The 16,976-nt window shown below is 46.3% G+C and overlaps 1 protein-coding gene across 1 annotated transcript in view; it reads left to right on the top strand.

The window, feature by feature from the left end:
* The window catches only part of nav3 (neuron navigator 3), a 292,679-nt gene that overhangs the window by 104,509 nt on the left and 171,194 nt on the right, over positions 1-16,976 (top strand). The window contains 1 exon segment of the mRNA XM_065021393.1: positions 16,391-16,463. Coding sequence (XP_064877465.1) covers positions 16,391-16,463 — 73 coding nt within the window.

Below are 16,976 nucleotides of genomic sequence, written 5' to 3'. Positions count from 1 at the left end.
TGAGAGTCTGTATGCTTGAGGACATGTTTTGTAGGTCTTTCAGGGTACTGTCATGGTATTTAAACGTTGGTCTGGTTGAGAGTCTGTATGCTTGAGGACATGTTTTGTAGGTCTTTCAGGGTACTGTCATGGTAATTAAACGTTGGTCTGGTTGAGAGTCTGTATGCTTGAGGACATGTTTTGTAGGTCTTTCAGGGTACTGTCATGGTAATTAAACGTTGGTCTGGTTGAGAGTCTGTATGCTTGAGGACATGTTTTGTAGGTCTTTCAGGGTACTGTCAGGGGTAATTAAACGTTGGTCTGGTTGAGAGTCTGTATGCTTGAGGACATGTTTTGTAGGTCTTTCAGGGTACTGTCAGGGGTAATTAAACGTTGGTCTGGTTGAGAGTCTGTATGCTTGAGGACATGTTTTGTAGGTCTTTCAGGGTACTGTCAGGGGTAATTAAACGTTGGTCTGGTTGAGAGTCTGTATGCTTGAGGACATGTTTTGTAGGTCTTTCAGGGTACTGTCAGGGGTAATTAAACGTTGGTCTGGTTGAGAGTCTGTATGCTTGAGGACATGTTTTGTAGGTCTTTCAGGGTCAGGGGTAATTAAACGTTGGTCTGGTTGAGAGTCTGTATGCTTGAGGACATGTTTTGTAGGTCTTTCAGGGTACTGTCATGGTATTTAAACGTTGGTCTGGTTGAGAGTCTGTATGCTTGAGGACATGTTTTGTAGGTCTTTCAGGGTACTGTCATGGTATTTAAACGTTGGTCTGGTTGAGAGTCTGTATGCTTGAGGACATGTTTTGTAGGTCTTTCAGGGTACTGTCATGGTAATTAAACGTTGGTCTGGTTGAGAGTCTGTATGCTTGAGGACATGTTTTGTAGGTCTTTCAGGGTACTGTCAGGGGTAATTAAACGTTGGTCTGGTTGAGAGTCTGTATGCTTGAGGACATGTTTTGTAGGTCTTTCAGGGTACTGTCAGGGGTAATTAAACGTTGGTCTGGTTGAGAGTCTGTATGCTTGAGGACATGTTTTGTAGGTCTTTCAGGGTACTGTCAGGGGTAATTAAACGTTGGTCTGGTTGAGAGTCTGTATGCTTGAGGACATGTTTTGTAGGTCTTTCAGGGTACTGTCTGGTTGAGAGTCTGTATGCTTGAGGACATGTTTTGTAGGTCTTTCAGGGTACTGTCAGGGGTAATTAAACGTTGGTCTGGTTGAGAGTCTGTATGCTTGAGGACATGTTTTGTAGGTCTTTCAGGGTACTGTCATGGTATTTAAACGTTGGTCTGGTTGAGAGTCTGTATGCTTGAGGACATGTTTTGTAGGTCTTTCAGGGTACTGTCACGGTATTTAAACGTTGGTCTGGTTGAGAGTCTGTATGCTTGAGGACATGTTTTGTAGGTCTTTCAGGGTACTGTCATGGTATTTAAACGTTGGTCTGGTTGAGAGTCTGTATGCTTGAGGACATGTTTTGTAGGTCTTTCAGGGTACTGTCATGGTATTTAAACGTTGGTCTGGTTGAGAGTCTGTATGCTTGAGGACATGTTTTGTAGGTCTTTCAGGGTACTGTCATGGTATTTAAACGTTGGTCTGGTTGAGAGTCTGTATGCTTGAGGACATGTTTTGTAGGTCTTTCAGGGTACTGTCACGGTATTTAAACGTTGGTCTGGTTGAGAGTCATGAGGACATGTTTTGTAGGTCTTTCAGGGTACTGTCACGTTGGTCTGGTTGAGAGTCTGTATGCTTGAGGACATGTTTTGTAGGTCTTTCAGGGTAACGGTATTTAAACGTTGGTCTGGTTGAGAGTCTGTATGCTTGAGGACATGTTTTGTAGGTCTTTCAGGGTACTGTCATGGTATTTAAACGTTGGTCTGGTTGAGAGTCTGTATGCTTGAGGACATGTTTTGTAGGTCTTTCAGGGTACTGTCAGGGGTAATTAAACGTTGGTCTGGTTGAGAGTCTGTATGCTTGAGGACATGTTTTGGTCTGGTATTTAAACGTTGGTCTGGTTGAGTCTGTATGCTTGAGGACATGTTTTGTAGGTCTTTCAGGGTACTGTCATGGTATTTAAACGTTGGTCTGGTTGAGAGTCTGTATGCTTGAGGACATGTTTTGTAGGTCTTTCAGGGCACTGTCATGGTATTTAAACGTTGGTCTGGTTGAGAGTCTGTATGCTTGAGGACATGTTTTGTAGGTCTTTCAGGGTACTGTCATGGTATTTAAACGTTGGTCTGGTTGAGTCTGTATGCTTGAGGACATGTTTTGTAGGTCTTTCAGGGTACTGTCATGAACATGTTTGATTGTTTTGCAGGAAACCTAACAGTACTATTCAGAGACCACAGAAGGCTGACTGCTATGGTCCTAATTGCATAAATCTCTTAGACAAGAATATACTCTTTCAATGATGTGACTCTAAATGCATAACGTCTAATTGCACACAGCCCACAGCTTGACGATTACCTCTCAATCTAAATACTGTAATTCAGTGGGTTCTCTCACTTTGTCTGTCTGTTTTGGCATCTTTTACACTAGTGTAATTAAAAGCGACTTAGCTAGCTGTATTGCCGTGTAGTCTGAGTGTAGTTTTAATGGATTCTGAGGGGGGATTACAGACCAGGCTTCTGTCTTACAGTAAACCCAACAGGGTTGGTGTTTGGCCAAAGCCCTGTGTTTGTGGCTAGAGCTGGGTCTGGTCCACTGTGACACACTGGTCACTAAGGGCTCTCCCCTACAAGCCCACAGAAATGCAGGTCCAGACGCCAGCCACCCCTGTCCCTAAAGGATTTGTGCTGGAGGAGGTGCCTGTGTGTGTGTGTGTGTGTGTGTGTGTGTGTGTGTGTGTGTGTGTGTGTGTGTGTGTGTGTGTGTGTGTGTGTGTGTGTGTGTGTGTGTGTGTGTGTGTGTGTGTGTGTGTGTGTGTGTGTGTGTGTGTGTGTGTGTGTGTGTGTGTGTGTGTGTGTGTGTACATGCCTGACTGTGTGTGTGTGTTCACTCTTTGTCTCAGTCACTCAAAGCCCATTGATCCAGCATGAGCCTCAGAGGGCGTGCCAGCCCCTGTGGTGGGGAAGGGAACTTGACTTTGAGGAAACACGTCTGCTTGTGGCTCAGGGTATATGGCGGACATGAGCAGAGGGAACATCTGACACACTTGTGGAGCCGTGTTGCACTGAGCAGCTCCGGAGAGAGGAAAACATTGGTCCTCAGAACTGGGTGGATTTATGGCAAGCCACTGAGGGTCAAAGGACAATTCAGGAACAACTGAGGTAACAGAGGATAATTGGAGGTGATGTGGCATACAGGTTTTCAGAGTGTGTTTTATCGCTGCAGACTAGGAACAGTTTGTTAGTGAATGAAGGTGTACATGTACTGTATGTTGTGCTGGGTTGGCAGTAGATGATATGTGCCTCTCCGGTGTTGTCTGTGTGATCTAGCTAATATGTGTCATTAAACCAGGGTTCTCCAACCTTGACCCTGAAGAGATACCGTTCTGTAGGTTTTAACTCCAACCCTGTTCCTGGAGAGCTACCCTCCTGTAGGTTTTAACTCCAACCCTGACCCTGGAGAGACACCCTCCTGTAGGTTTTAACTCCAACCCTGACCCTGGAGAGACACCCTCCTGTAGGTTTTAACTCCAACCCCAGCTGTAACTAACCTGATTAATCTTATCAACCAACTAATGATTAGAATCAGGTGCACTAGATTAGGGATCAAGTTAAAACCTACAGGAGGGTAGCTCTCCAGGAACAGGGTTGGAGTTAAAACCTACAGGATGGTAGTTCTCCAGGAACATGGTTGGAGTTAAAACCTACAGGATGGTAGCTCTCCAGGGACAGGGTTGGAGTGAAAACCTACAGGAGGGTAGCTCTCCAGGAACAAGGTTAAAACCTACAGGAGGGTAGCTCTCCAGGAACAGGGTTGGAGTTAAAACCTACAGGAGGGTAGCTCTCCAGGAACAGGGTTGGAGTTATAACCTACAGGATGGTAGCTCTCCAGGAACAGGGTTGGAGTTAAAACCTACAGGAGGGTAGCTCTCCAGGAACAGGGTTGGAGTTAAAACCTACAGGAGGGTAGCTCTCCAGGAACAGGGTTGGAGAGCCCTGCATTCAACTGTTGATGGGAAGCATAGGTGCTGTGAGGGGCACCTGAATGGCTTTACATACCATTCAGCTTGGTAGTGGACGATTGACAGGATGAGATGATGTGAGGGAAACTGGTGTGAAGATGTGAAGGAAATTGAACACTGTTAACATGGCATTGCAGTGACTATGGATATCCATATTAGGCAAACGTCCAATTCAGTAACACGTTACGTTAGTGTTGCTACCACTGTGTAAAATCTATTAAGTACAATTTAATAATATTGTAGTTACTCATTGTTTCATAGGACCTACAGCAGCAACCCTTAATCTAAGCTACAGGGTGAAGTTACTCATTGTTTCATAGGACCTACAGCAGCAACCCTTAATCTAAGCTACAGGGTGAAGTTACTCATTGTTTCATAGGATTTACAGCAGCAACCCTTAATCTAAGCTACAGGGTGAAGTACAGTGTAAAACTGAGTAATTACATTACTAACTGGAGTAATTACACTGTACTAAGGGCTCTGTAATGTAAAGTGAGTCAGTCCGTCTATATCACCGCTACTGAGCGGAGAAATGACTCATTCCTTAAGTCTTGTTCATTGAGCTGTTTGGAGATTGTAGCTGTGTAGCTGAACAACACAGAATAAACTATAATTCAGCAGGAGAGTAGCATCTCTTATTGCCTGAGGAAGTAGGAGGAACAGACTTCTCTCCAACACGGCTCCAGCTATACTTCACCGACTGAATTGCATAATAGACTCTCTCCCATTGATCTGACTCTGCTCAGGTCGGCTAATTCATCTGGCTGGAAAGGAAAGTGGCTAAATGCTCATCTAAGGCCAGCTAGCCAGTAGTGAACATCAGTTGACCCCAACACGTTTGTTCTCCATTAGTGAAAGAGCAAGAGGTAGGGCATCCCTGCCAACTGGGGGTACCAGGGGGGAGAAAACGAGGGAGGAAACCTCGAATACTTTACATGTGAGGGATGGTAGAGATTCCAAGGGGCATGCCATTCTCAGTGGTCGATTCTGGAATCCTGAGCAAGCCTTTCTCCAAACACGCCGCTTGGGGTGTTTTGGGGTTGGGTTTGCTGGGAACTGAGACTGGGAATTTCTGTAGACCACATCCTGACCCGCAGTACAATATTGTCTCAGTGGGGAGACTGGACGAGCTCTCTTCAGAGGCAGGCTGAGCCAAACAAGAGAAGAAGAATCTCAAATGTATTTCCTAGCACATCCTCTCTCATTTACACTTGAGTCATTTAGCAGCCGCTCAGAGGCACTTACAGTTTGTGCATTCATCTTAAGATCGTTTGGTGGGAAAACCACATATCTCAGTCATAGTAAGTACATGTCTCCTGGGTGTTTTTGGTCAGAGGGGTCAGAGGGGAGGTTCCTCTGCCCATTTCATCCAACGGGTTTTGAGAAGGAGGCGAGGAGAGAGGATGCGAGGAATCAAGAAAATGCCATTGAGATTCTCTCAAGGACAAGGCAGTGTAAAGGGATTACAGTCTGATTATGTCTCTTTACACTGGGTTAGCCATGTGGGGAGGAACTCACACGCTGTTCATTAAGACATCACGTCGGAGCTCCGCGTCTTTTAAGCGTCTCTTTCATCTCACGGCATGTTTCACGCTTCTCTTCCACTGTTAAATCTAAGGCTTTCTGACAGCGACACTTCTCTAATTGTATAAGGAGTAGCCAGGGGAATTAGATGTGCACAAACAGGGCCCTTGAACGGAGCAGTTGTCTTCTTCTTCTTTAGTCGTTGGTGAAGAAATGATGGTCTGACAGAGAATGACAGCCTGGATCGTAAAAGGCTCTGTTCAGCAGAAAGATAAAGCTCATTTCTGGCGTCGCTAGTTAACCGCAGCACATCAGCGGAATGCAGACATGACGTGTGCTCAGTTCACTGTCCTTCTGAAGTCGCTGGAGTCTAAGAAGCCCCAGTGTCTCTGTAGTTGGCACTGTACTGATGTATAGTTTTACAGATGAATCATAGAATCGCTCAAGAATTGTAAAAAATTGATATTATGATTGAATTAGTTGTCTGTAATTGTTTCCATATGTCCTTCGTCTATGCTTGATGATGTGTTTTAATGTATGCACAGAGCCGTAAACAAACTTTCCCCGTGGGGATAATAAAGTGATTCTCTTTATGTTTACAGAGACTTGAGGCAGTGATGCCAGCTTTCCCCGAGCAGCACTTGAACCTAGTATTTTCCCTCAGAGAAAGCATTAGTCAGTTGAAGTGAGGTTGGTTGGTTGAGCCTCAGGCTGCATTAGTCAGTTGAAGTGAGGTTGGTTGGTTGAGCCTCAGGCTGCATTAGTCAGTTGAAGTGAGGTTGGTTGGTTGAGCCTCAGGCTGCATTAGTCAGTTGAAGTGAGGTTGGTTGGTTGAGCCTCAGGCTGCGTTAGTCAGTTGAAGTGAGGTTGGTTGGTTGAGCCTCAGGCTGCATTAGTCAGTTGAAGTGAGGTTGCTTGGTTCCTTCCCCCGTCACATGGTCCAGTGGTCACATGGAAGGTATAACAGAGTGAGGTGTTGGTTAAGGACTCGTGAAGCAGCCCGGCGCCATCTGGGGCCAATCTGTTGGCAGTGCGCAAGACGGACGGATGAGGGACACGCAGCATGCGCCCATCCCATTAACCTCGGTCGCCCGACACTGTCAGTGTTAATACAGTCTGGCATTAGCACTCTTAGATGGATCATGTATACCTGGGGTGAAGTGTAGGCGTGAGTTCCCCCTGTGGCTACACTGTTCAACATCTGCCCTGTTTTATTGCAGCGGTTGGTTATTGGATTTGCCAGCTCCAGCTGTCAAGCCTATTCTTATGAGATGAGGATCAGTTGGTCTGGTAATGATGTGACATATGAAGGTTCATGACGCGAGGCTGGGGAGTGTCCCTGGGTGTCACTGTGATGCCATATATCCCTCTCATTCAAATCTGGACCTCAAAGCCAGTTCCACTACTTGTTGTTATTGTTCCCCTCTTACCAGAGACTGATTTAGACCTGGGAGCCCAGCTGGGTGCAATTCATTATCAGGTTGACCAGAAAAACCAGCAGTACCCTGGACCTCGTAGGGTAAGAGTTGAATTCCCCTGATAATAGATAGATAATTGACCTGAAGTTGCCGTGAGCAGCTGGATAGTTGGAACAGTGTTTTCAACGACTATAAATGCAGTTGGATAGGATCATTCTCTAGTCACAACTCTGGCCGTCGTGTTCTACAGTCCTGCTGCTTCTCCTTTCTCTCTCCCACTTACTTGATGAATGTTATCCATTGGCAGCACACGCACCTCTCCCAGGTAGAAATATGTGCCTAGTTAAATGAATGAAAATCAGCTGGTCTGTGGAGGATTGAAGCTGTGCATCTCTGTTCGAGTTTCTATCTCATTGCTCATTGCCATTGATTTGCTCCAAACACTCATCCAATTTCCATTCTTCCTGCATGAAGGCCATGGGAGGACATTTTTTGAGGGTGGGGCCAACCCTTTCATGTGTCTACACAGTAGACTATTGTAGAACTGACGAGGGAACACCTACAGGCCTGTGATGTCAGTTCTACCCCACATGGACACTTTTAATCTCTCATTATAAAAATAGAGGCTCGACGGATGTCCTGTTAAAAGGGGAAACAGCTGACCTGTTAAAAAGGTTCTGCCAGGGGATTGCTAACCTTTGATCTATCTCTGTTCTCTCCTTCACAAAGCTGAAGTTCCTGACCGCCTCCATCTGTCTCAGTCGCTCTCTCTCTTTCTCTCTCTCTCCCCTTTTTCCTCCATCTCTCTTTCCCTCGTGTTCTCCATAAATATGGCACACTTCCCAAAATAGTTTTTTTTATGGACAGTCCATTTACACTCCAAGAGATTTCAGCTCTGAAAAAGACCCTTCACTTTTCCTTGCAACTTTTATTATCGTTCCATTCTGCCTTTAACCGTCTCGACACAGCCACCCTCTCAATCACCTTCAATGTGATAGGGGTAGTGTCACCGTTTCAATCAATTGTTGAGGATCGTCACAATGTCCTTTCCTCTAAAGTCTACAATCTCAGCCCTGGAGCAGAGACATGGGATTCATCCTAAATGACACCCTGGTCAAACGTAGTGCACTATTTATGTAATAGAGATGCTATTTGGGATGCACCCACAGTTTCTAGTTTGGCTCGGTAGATATTGGGGGTCTGGTGAGGTTGTCGGTGGCAGGAAACGATGTGAGCTGCGGCATTTCTCACCTTGCTACTTGACTGGTCAGCAGGTTATGTAGACGGACATTTTCAGATGCCAACGCTTCACCCTGCAGGTCTCCTCTGTGAAGAGCCTCAGACACGATAGACAGAGCTCCCATTGTAGCCTGTCGACAGCGACGTCCGCCTGCATTGTTGCACTGCTGGGCTCACGTATGATGAAGTCATAGTGGTAGTGGTGAATTCTTAGCTACCAAGCTGTGGATGCTACTGGTTGACGGATTATACTAATGCTGAATGAATTTTAATGTCTGAAAAAAAATCCTCTTGGCTCTTCTATTTGTGTATTTTTGAACAGGGTTGTATTTTTGCAGACCAGAGTTCCCTGTGTTTCTGTATTCGTCTTCAAGAAAATTAATACAATGGTGGAATAAAGTTTTCATTTGAAAACATACAGCAAGACAATTCAATGTAGGAATTCTCCGCCCCAATAAGAAGCTTGCCCTCTCTGCTAAAGCTGCGAAATACATGACTATTAATGAAGTCCTCTTCACACTGAGGAACAGGGGAAATCAAGTGAAACACAAGTGCATTAACATAGGAGAGAGACTGTATATTTCCCAAGTTTCAAAGGTTTGTGTAAAACCTGCCCTATCTGACAGCCGTATGAAAGAACCAGTCAGTGGAGATGATTAGGACTGTCACCCAAAATCTGTATTGAGTAACTAAAATATGCAATAACCCCATTTATCCTCACACACACACCATCCGCAGTTTGACTGATATTAGATTAACCCTCACACACCCACTATCTGGAGCTTGACTAATATTAGATTAACCCTCACACACCCACTATCTGGAGCTTGACTGATATTAGATTAACCCTCACACACACACCATCCGCAGTTTGACTGATATTAGATTAACCCTCACACACACACTATCTGGAGCTTGACTAATATTAGATTAACCCTCACACACCCACTATCTGGAGCTTGACTGATATTAGATTAACACCATCAGTTTGACTGATATTAGATTAACCTCACACCACACTATCTGGAGCTTGACTGATATTAGATTAACCCTCACACACCCACTATCTGGAGCACACACTCACACACCCACTATCTGGAGCTTGACTGATATTAGATTAATTAACTATCCTCACACACCCACTATCTGGAGCTTGACTGATATTAGATTAACCCTGGAGCTTGACACACACCCACTATCTGGAGCTTGACTGATATTAGATTAACCCTCACACACCCACTATCTGGAGCTTGACTGATATTAGATTGGAGATTAACCCTCACACACCCACTATCTGGAGCTTGACTGATATTAGATTAACCCTCACACACCCACTATCAGTGGATTTGATTACTATCTGGAGCTTGACTGATATTAGATGATGACTGGTATAGAAGTCCCCTCTGCTGTAATGATTAACCTCACACACCCACTATCTGTCAGTCGACTGATATTTGTCTGGAGTCAGTCGCTCCTTTTGTACCCTGGGATGATGTGGTATAGAAACCCCTCTGCTGTAATGTGTCAGTCGTTGTGTCAGTCGTTTGTCGTTTTTGTGTCAGTCGTTTGTTGTGCCAGCGTTTGTGCCCTATCAATGGCAGTAGACCGCTTGAGAGACTCCATTTTTATTCATGGCTTATCAGCTGTCTCCCACTTTGGATGCATGGAGGGTGATGGGCCTGCTCTGAAGGGGGTTGGGGATCGATGGAAAAGGCAGCATGTCAACCCCCTCTAGAGCCGACTGCTGAGGTGATGGAGGGATAAGAGAGAGAAAGAAAAAGAGGGGGAACGTTAATGGAGAACGATGGTGCGTCGTTGGGGGAGGGCATGAGCCACTTCCTTTCAGGTTGGTTTCAGAAGCGGCAGGCAGCAGAGAGTGAAAGCACCAACTGCCTTACCTTTGCTGTAACATATGTCACAAAAAGCCTTAAAGGGGCCACCTGTAGTTTGCTTCATCCATTTTTGGACTTCTACATGAATGAGATATATTCTTCAAGAATCAATAGGTATAACTATTGATTCTTGAAAAACTATTAATAACTAAATGCCTCATGACCGTCTTTCAACTGTCGGACCCCATCAGAACCCAACATATAAGCTTGTTTTATTCCAGTGTTTGTAAACATTGTAAATGTAAACAAACACTGTAAGCCTCAAAACATGCGTAAAAATATAATTGTGATTTCTTTGATCAGTCCTTGCATCCATAGCTCTGTCTGTGAATTTGAGAGTGGTCACATTTCTACAGGCCTATCCCTCAGCTTTTTACCAAAACAGAGGCAGGGGGAATGCCTTGTTGTTGTTTCGATGGCAGATTGCCTTTTTAAACCAGAAACCCTTCCCCTTAAAATTAAAAGAGCCAAATACATCAAGACCAAACAAATAAATGGTCTTGGTCAAGTTTCTTCTCCCCCTAAAACCTCTCTGTTTCCCTCAGCTGTTTTCAGTTTCAGAGCGAGAGGAGGCCTCGTCGGCCTGTTAACATGTGGAGTTCAAAGCCCAGGCCCGACTACAGTGATTAAAGCACCATCATGCTGTAAAGCATCTCAGTTATGTGACGTTCTAGCCTAAATCATCGGCTTGCTCATTACACTCATTAGACAAGGGCCCACAGGAATTTATGGCCCATCACCACCACAGCCGGGTGTGCTGTGTTCACCCTTCTGTTCTGACAGTGTTCAACCTCAGTGGAACAGGTTTGGAAAGTAAAAAAGCTTACATGGGTCCCTTCCAGCTTTTGAAGCACTCTTAGCATAGCACTGAGTTAGTGGCAGTATAGGCGGCATGGCTTCTCTGAGGGTAAAATGAGAATGAAGAATCTGTGTTGTTCTGAGCCGTGGTGAAGAACCAACGTAAGGTATTCTGTGTTGTTCTGAGCCGTGGTGAAGCACCAACGCAAGGTATTCTGTGTTGTTCTGAGCCGTGGTGAAGCACCAACGCAGGTATTCTGTGCATCAGTATTCTGTGTTGTTCTGAGCCGTGGTGAAGCACCATGTTGTTCTGAGCCGTGGTGAAGCACCAACGCAAGGTATTCTGTGTTGTTCTGAGCCGTGGTGAAGCACCAACACAAGGTATTCTGTGTTGTTCTGAGCCGTGGTGAAGCACCAACGCAGGGTATTCTGTGTTGTTCTGATCCGTGGTGAAGCACCAGTATTCTGTGTTGTTCTGAGCCATGGTGAAGCACTAACGCAGGGTATTCTGTGTTGTTCTGAGCCGTGGTGAAGCACCAACGTAAGGTATTCTGTGTTGGCCTGAGCTGTGGTGAAGCACCAGTATTCTGTGTTGTTCTGAGCCGTGGTGAAGCACCAGTATTCTGTGTTGTTCTGAGCCGTGGTGAAGCACTAACGCAGGGTATTCTGTGTTGTTCTGAGCCGTGGTGAAGCACCAACGTAAGGTATTCTGTGTTGGCCTGAGCTGTGGTGAAGCACCAGTATTCTGTGTTGTTCTGAGCCGTGGTGAAGCACCAGTATTCTGTGTTGTTCTGAGCCGTGGTGAAGCACCAGTATTCTGTGTTGTTTTGAAACAGATTGCTTTTGGTGAAGATTAATTGTAATTGAGGCGTGGCCCATTTGTATTTGACAGTTGTGTCTGAGGGATAACACTTACCAAATGTGGCGGTTACTTGAAACCGTTGGAGACCCAAAGTGCCTCAAAACACATTTTTGGGACTTGGGAGCGATGTGAGCAAATTAAACTGCAAACATTTATTCAGCATCAGAGTCTCATCTTTTGATCTGTGCAGTGTGTGAATTAAACATGGTTTGATTTACCATCATTATAACGCCAACAACAATAAACTTGAACAAGATGACTTCAGTATTATGTCAATTGTGCCTAAAATCAGCAGTCATTTTCCAATGGTGTATGTTTGTGTTCTTGTCAGTTCCCGAAAGTGCAAAATAAAATGTCCCTCATCAAAATGTTCCATTTCCAAATGGCTTTTAATGACTTATGTGGATCTGTAAAATGTTAAATTTTACATCGGAGCAAGAAATGATCCGAGTTCCTCGAGAAGCCGTTAAAATATACGACAAAGCCAAACCACCCACCAAAATGGCAGTTTGTTTAGCCAGAAAGCAGTGGAACATTAAGGCTGCACTTATCAACAACGCTTTAAATGACCATTCAGCTTTGTTTCCGTCATTTCCATCTAAAGACCGACAGAAGATAATCAGCTCTGATCTAATAGCTCTCTGGTGAGAACGTCAGAATGTCAGTTGCAGAACATTGCCTCAGATTTGATCAGTTACAGTTACGAACAGACAGGATACAGGTCTCTCACTCTCCCAGACAGATCTACTGTCTGTTTTCCTATGGGTTGACTCCTCTGTCTTTGCGTCGCCCGTTCAACATGCCCTGCCTCTCTAGTCTCTGTCCTCCCCCTCTCCCTGCCTGGCCAACAGATGCACGGAGCTGCGTGAAGGCATCCGTGGATATTTGACTTGACGTTGTAAATATTTTTAAAGCAGCCGTTTCAAACAGAATGATTGAAACATTAGTCCAAGGAGGCTGAGGTGATACCCTGCGTGTCCCGTTAGTTATTGAAACATTAGTCCAAGGAGGCTGAGGTGATACCAAGCGTGTCCCGTTAGTTATTGAAACATTAGTCCAAGGAGGCTGAGGTGATACCCTTTGTGTCCCGTTAGTTATTGAAACATTAGTCCAAGGAGGCTGAGGTGATACCAAGCGTGTCCCGTTAGTTATTGAAACATTAGTCCAAGGAGGCTGAGGTGATACCCTTTGTGTCCCGTTAGTTATTGAAACATTAGTCCAAGGAGGCTGAGGTTATACCCTGCGTGTCCCGTTAGTTGTGAAACATTAGTCCAAGGAGGCTGAGGTGATACCCTGCGTGTCCCGTTAGTTATTGAAACATTAGTCCAAGGAGGCTGAGGTGATACCCTGCGTGTCCCGTTAGTTATTGAAACATTAGTCCAAGGAGGCTGAGGTGATACCCTGCGTGTCCTGTTAGTTATTGAAACATTAGTCCAAGGAGGCTGAGATGATACCAAGCGTGTCCCGTTAGTTATTGAAACATTAGTCCAAGGAGGCTGAGGTGATACCCTGCGTGTCCCGTTAGTTATTGAAACATTAGTCCAAGGAGGCTGAGGTGATACCCTGCGTGTCCCGTTAGTTATTGAAACATTAGTCCAAGGAGGCTGAGGTGATACCCTGCGTGTCCCGTTAGTTATTGAAACATTAGTCCAAGGAGTGATACCCTGCGTGTCCCGTTAGTTATTGAAACATTAGTCCAAGGAGGCTGAGGTGATACCCTGCGTGTCCCGTTAGTTATTGAAACATTAGTCCAAGGAGGCTGAGGTGATACCAAGCGTGTCCCGTTAGTTATTGAAACATTAGTCCAAGGAGGCTGAGGTGATACCCTGCGTGTCCCGTTAGTTATTGAAACATTAGTCCAAGGAGGCTGAGATGATACCAAGCGTGTCCCGTTAGTTATTGAAACATTAGTCCAAGGAGGCTGAGGTGATACCAAGCGTGTCCCGTTAGTTATTGAAACATTAGTCCAAGGAGGCTGAGGTGATACCCTGCGTGTCCCGTTAGTTATTGAAACATTAGTCCAAGGAGGCTGAGGTTATACCCTGCGTGTCCCGTTAGTTATTGAAACATTAGTCCAAGGAGGCTGAGGTGATACCCTGCGTGTCCCGTTACTTATTGAAACATTAGTCCAAGGAGGCTGAGGTTATACCCTGCGTGTCCCGTTAGTTGTGAAACATTAGTCCAAGGAGGCTGAGGTTATACCCTGCGTGTCCCGTTAGTTATTGAAACATTAGTCCAAGGAGGCTGAGGTGATACCCTGCGTGTCCCGTTAGTTATTGAAACATTAGTCCAAGGAGGCTGAGGTGATACCCTGCGTGTCCCGTTAGTTATTGAAACATTAGTCCAAGGAGGCTGAGGTGATACTAAGCGTGTCCCGTTAGTTATTGAAACATTAGTCCAAGGAGGCTGAGGTGATACCCTGCGTGTCCCGTTATTTATTGAAACATTAGTCCAAGGAGGCTGAGGTGATACCCTGCGTGTCCCGTTAGTTATTGAAACATTAGTCCAAGGAGGCTGAGGTGATACCCTGCGTGTCCCGTTAGTTATTGAAACATTAGTCCAAGGAGGCTGAGGTGATACCCTGCGTGTCCCGTTAGTTATTGAAACATTAGTCCAAGGAGGCTGAGGTGATACCCTGCGTGTCCCGTTAGTTACATTTCATCTGTGTTTATATGACACTAATTTCCACAGATGCTTTGTGCTTCATCTGAATTTGTCTGGTAGCCTCTGTTTATTCCCCCCACAACCGCCCTCAATGGAACAGCACCAATGTGGATTTGATACTTCCCCAACTAGACTAGACTTAATTGGGGAATGATGACCATAATGTACGGTGCTCAGCACGTCACTCCGCTGAGATGAATGTCTCAAACACATTTTTACGAGAGAAGGGTATAATCAAACTGTTAGGGTGTTGGGGGTGTCTGGCTAAGCATATGTGGAACATACCACATGTGAACAACCCGACATCTGTGCCTCTTTTATCCCTTCCAGTTCTGTTTGTGTTGTGGAGGCAGATGAACAGGCTGTGATCCCCATGTTCTGGTCCCGACCCTGTTGATACAGGCAGAGTAAACAGCCATCCATCCCCCTGGCCCTCCCTGTTGCAGGCTACCACTGGCTGGTGCAGGGCTGGAGGCTGGAGTGGTACATTACATTGAAGTCAGACGAGACCCACCCGTCTGTACGACTGGCTGTAAATACACCTCCTTCCACCCTGAGACGGGTCAGGGCCAGGTTGGGGCCAGGTTGGGGCCAGGTTGGGGCCAGGTCAGGGCCAGGTTGGGGCCAGGTTGGGGCCAGGTGGGGCCAGGTCGGGGCCAGGTTGGGGCCAGGTTGGGGCCAGGTCAGGGCCAGGTCGGGGCCAGGTTGGGGCCAGGTTAGGGCCAGGTTGGGGCCAGGTTGGGGCCAGGTTGGGGCCAGGTTGGGGCCAGGTCGGGGCCAGGTCGGGGCCAGGTCGGGGCCAGGTCGGGGCCAGGTTGGGGCCAGGTCGGGGCCAGGTTGGGGCCAGGTTGGGGCCAGGTTGGGGCCAGGTCAGGGCCAGGTTGGGGCCAGGTTGGGGCCAGGTTGGGGCTGGACACCATCCGTGTAATGTTGATACGCTACAGAATGTGCCCTTGTTACAACTGAAATGTAGTCACAACCAAGATGTGTGTGGATCTGAGAGGGCTGGCAGGCGAGAGCGAGGGCGTCGTCAGAGACGCCCGGCGGTCCTCCTCTATTGACTTATTAAGGTCTGATGTCATCACTGACGTGCATTTATATTACAGTAATTTAGTCAACAGTCTAGGTCAGACTCCAGACCAGACTACTGAGATGGTGTCCCTGTTCCTTTGGGGGGGCGTTTCCCCTCAGGGCTGGTTAGGGTTTAGACTGAAGCAGCACGGAGAAGGATTCCATTAAACTCCACTGCTGCTGGACGCCGCCTGTCTGCCCAGCCTAGCCAGCCAGCCCAGCCCGCCCTCACAACAGCCCCAGTACAATACGGCCCAGTGGAGCTCTCTGCCCTGTGGTGACCTTCTCATGAAAGCCCTCTGTGCCGAGGGCTGAGACTACCCGCCATGCAAACGGTGGCAGGCGTTAGCCACTCTCAAGGAATGCATAGTGGTTCATATATAAAAGGGTCAGTGCCTCGAACTCAGTAGAACTTTGTCACTCTGAGGGAGGTTGAGTATCGCTGTTGACTCTACTGCTGCCTGTCAGCTGTGTATTGTGTTGTAATTGGCCTCAAGTGGGCCACATCTCCTGTACTGTATACATACTGCATATTGACCAGGGCTGGGGCTGTGGGCTGTGTAGGTGGGACACACTGTGGTCACTATGTCAGACGGCCCGGCTGACTCCTTGTGTCACGTTCGGGTCAAACGGGCTCTGCCATAATCAGACAATGGGTGCTTTATGGCCAATGGGTTGATCAGCCCCTAACTCCATCCCCCTGAGACATTCTGCACATTGAATGTGAAGTAGCCACTTCATGACAGTCCTCCACAACCACCATGCTTTCCTCCACTGACTGTTGTTCATCTCCTCATATTCTTTCTGTCCTCAGACCGAGAATTTGGACGCCTGCCTCAGTTTCCTGGATGCAAGAGGAGTGAATGTACAAGGGCTCTCCTCAGAAGGTAAGACTGAATTCTTATTATTTTAATGGAGATGAATGTATAATGATGATTGTTAACCCATGAGGCTTGAGACAAGGCTACGAACTAGACTGTGGTTGTACGGTTTCTTAAGCTATGGGTCGGTACCCCAACTGGACTCTGAAAATACTTATATTTCTTCTTCTTCTTGGGTTATTGGGTCACGGAAGGACGGTGAATTTCTCATTTGGGTCTTGAGCTGAAAAATGTATCACAGGATGGAAGGAAGTTAATGTGTCGTTGAGAGTTATAGCAGGATCGGTCAACCTAACTACACATAGTTTTTGAATGGCCCATTTGAGGTTACTCTCCTCCTACAAGCTGCTATGAATCAGATATACAGCCCTACTCGTATGGGTGTTAACATGTCTGAAGTTGCCCCACAGTAACTAGCCAACTGTTATTTAAGACCCGTGTTTGTTTCCTGGACCCCCGTCAGTTTAACTCCCCTCTAAAGTTTGGGGAAGTGACGATGCCCTTGACCTGTCGGAACAG

This window comes from Oncorhynchus nerka, linkage group LG8 (assembly GCF_034236695.1).
Source record: "Oncorhynchus nerka isolate Pitt River linkage group LG8, Oner_Uvic_2.0, whole genome shotgun sequence".
NCBI classification, from domain to species: domain Eukaryota; kingdom Metazoa; phylum Chordata; class Actinopteri; order Salmoniformes; family Salmonidae; genus Oncorhynchus; species Oncorhynchus nerka.
Note: the sequence above shows the minus strand (reverse complement) of the source record. Positions and strands in the feature narration are given on the sequence as shown.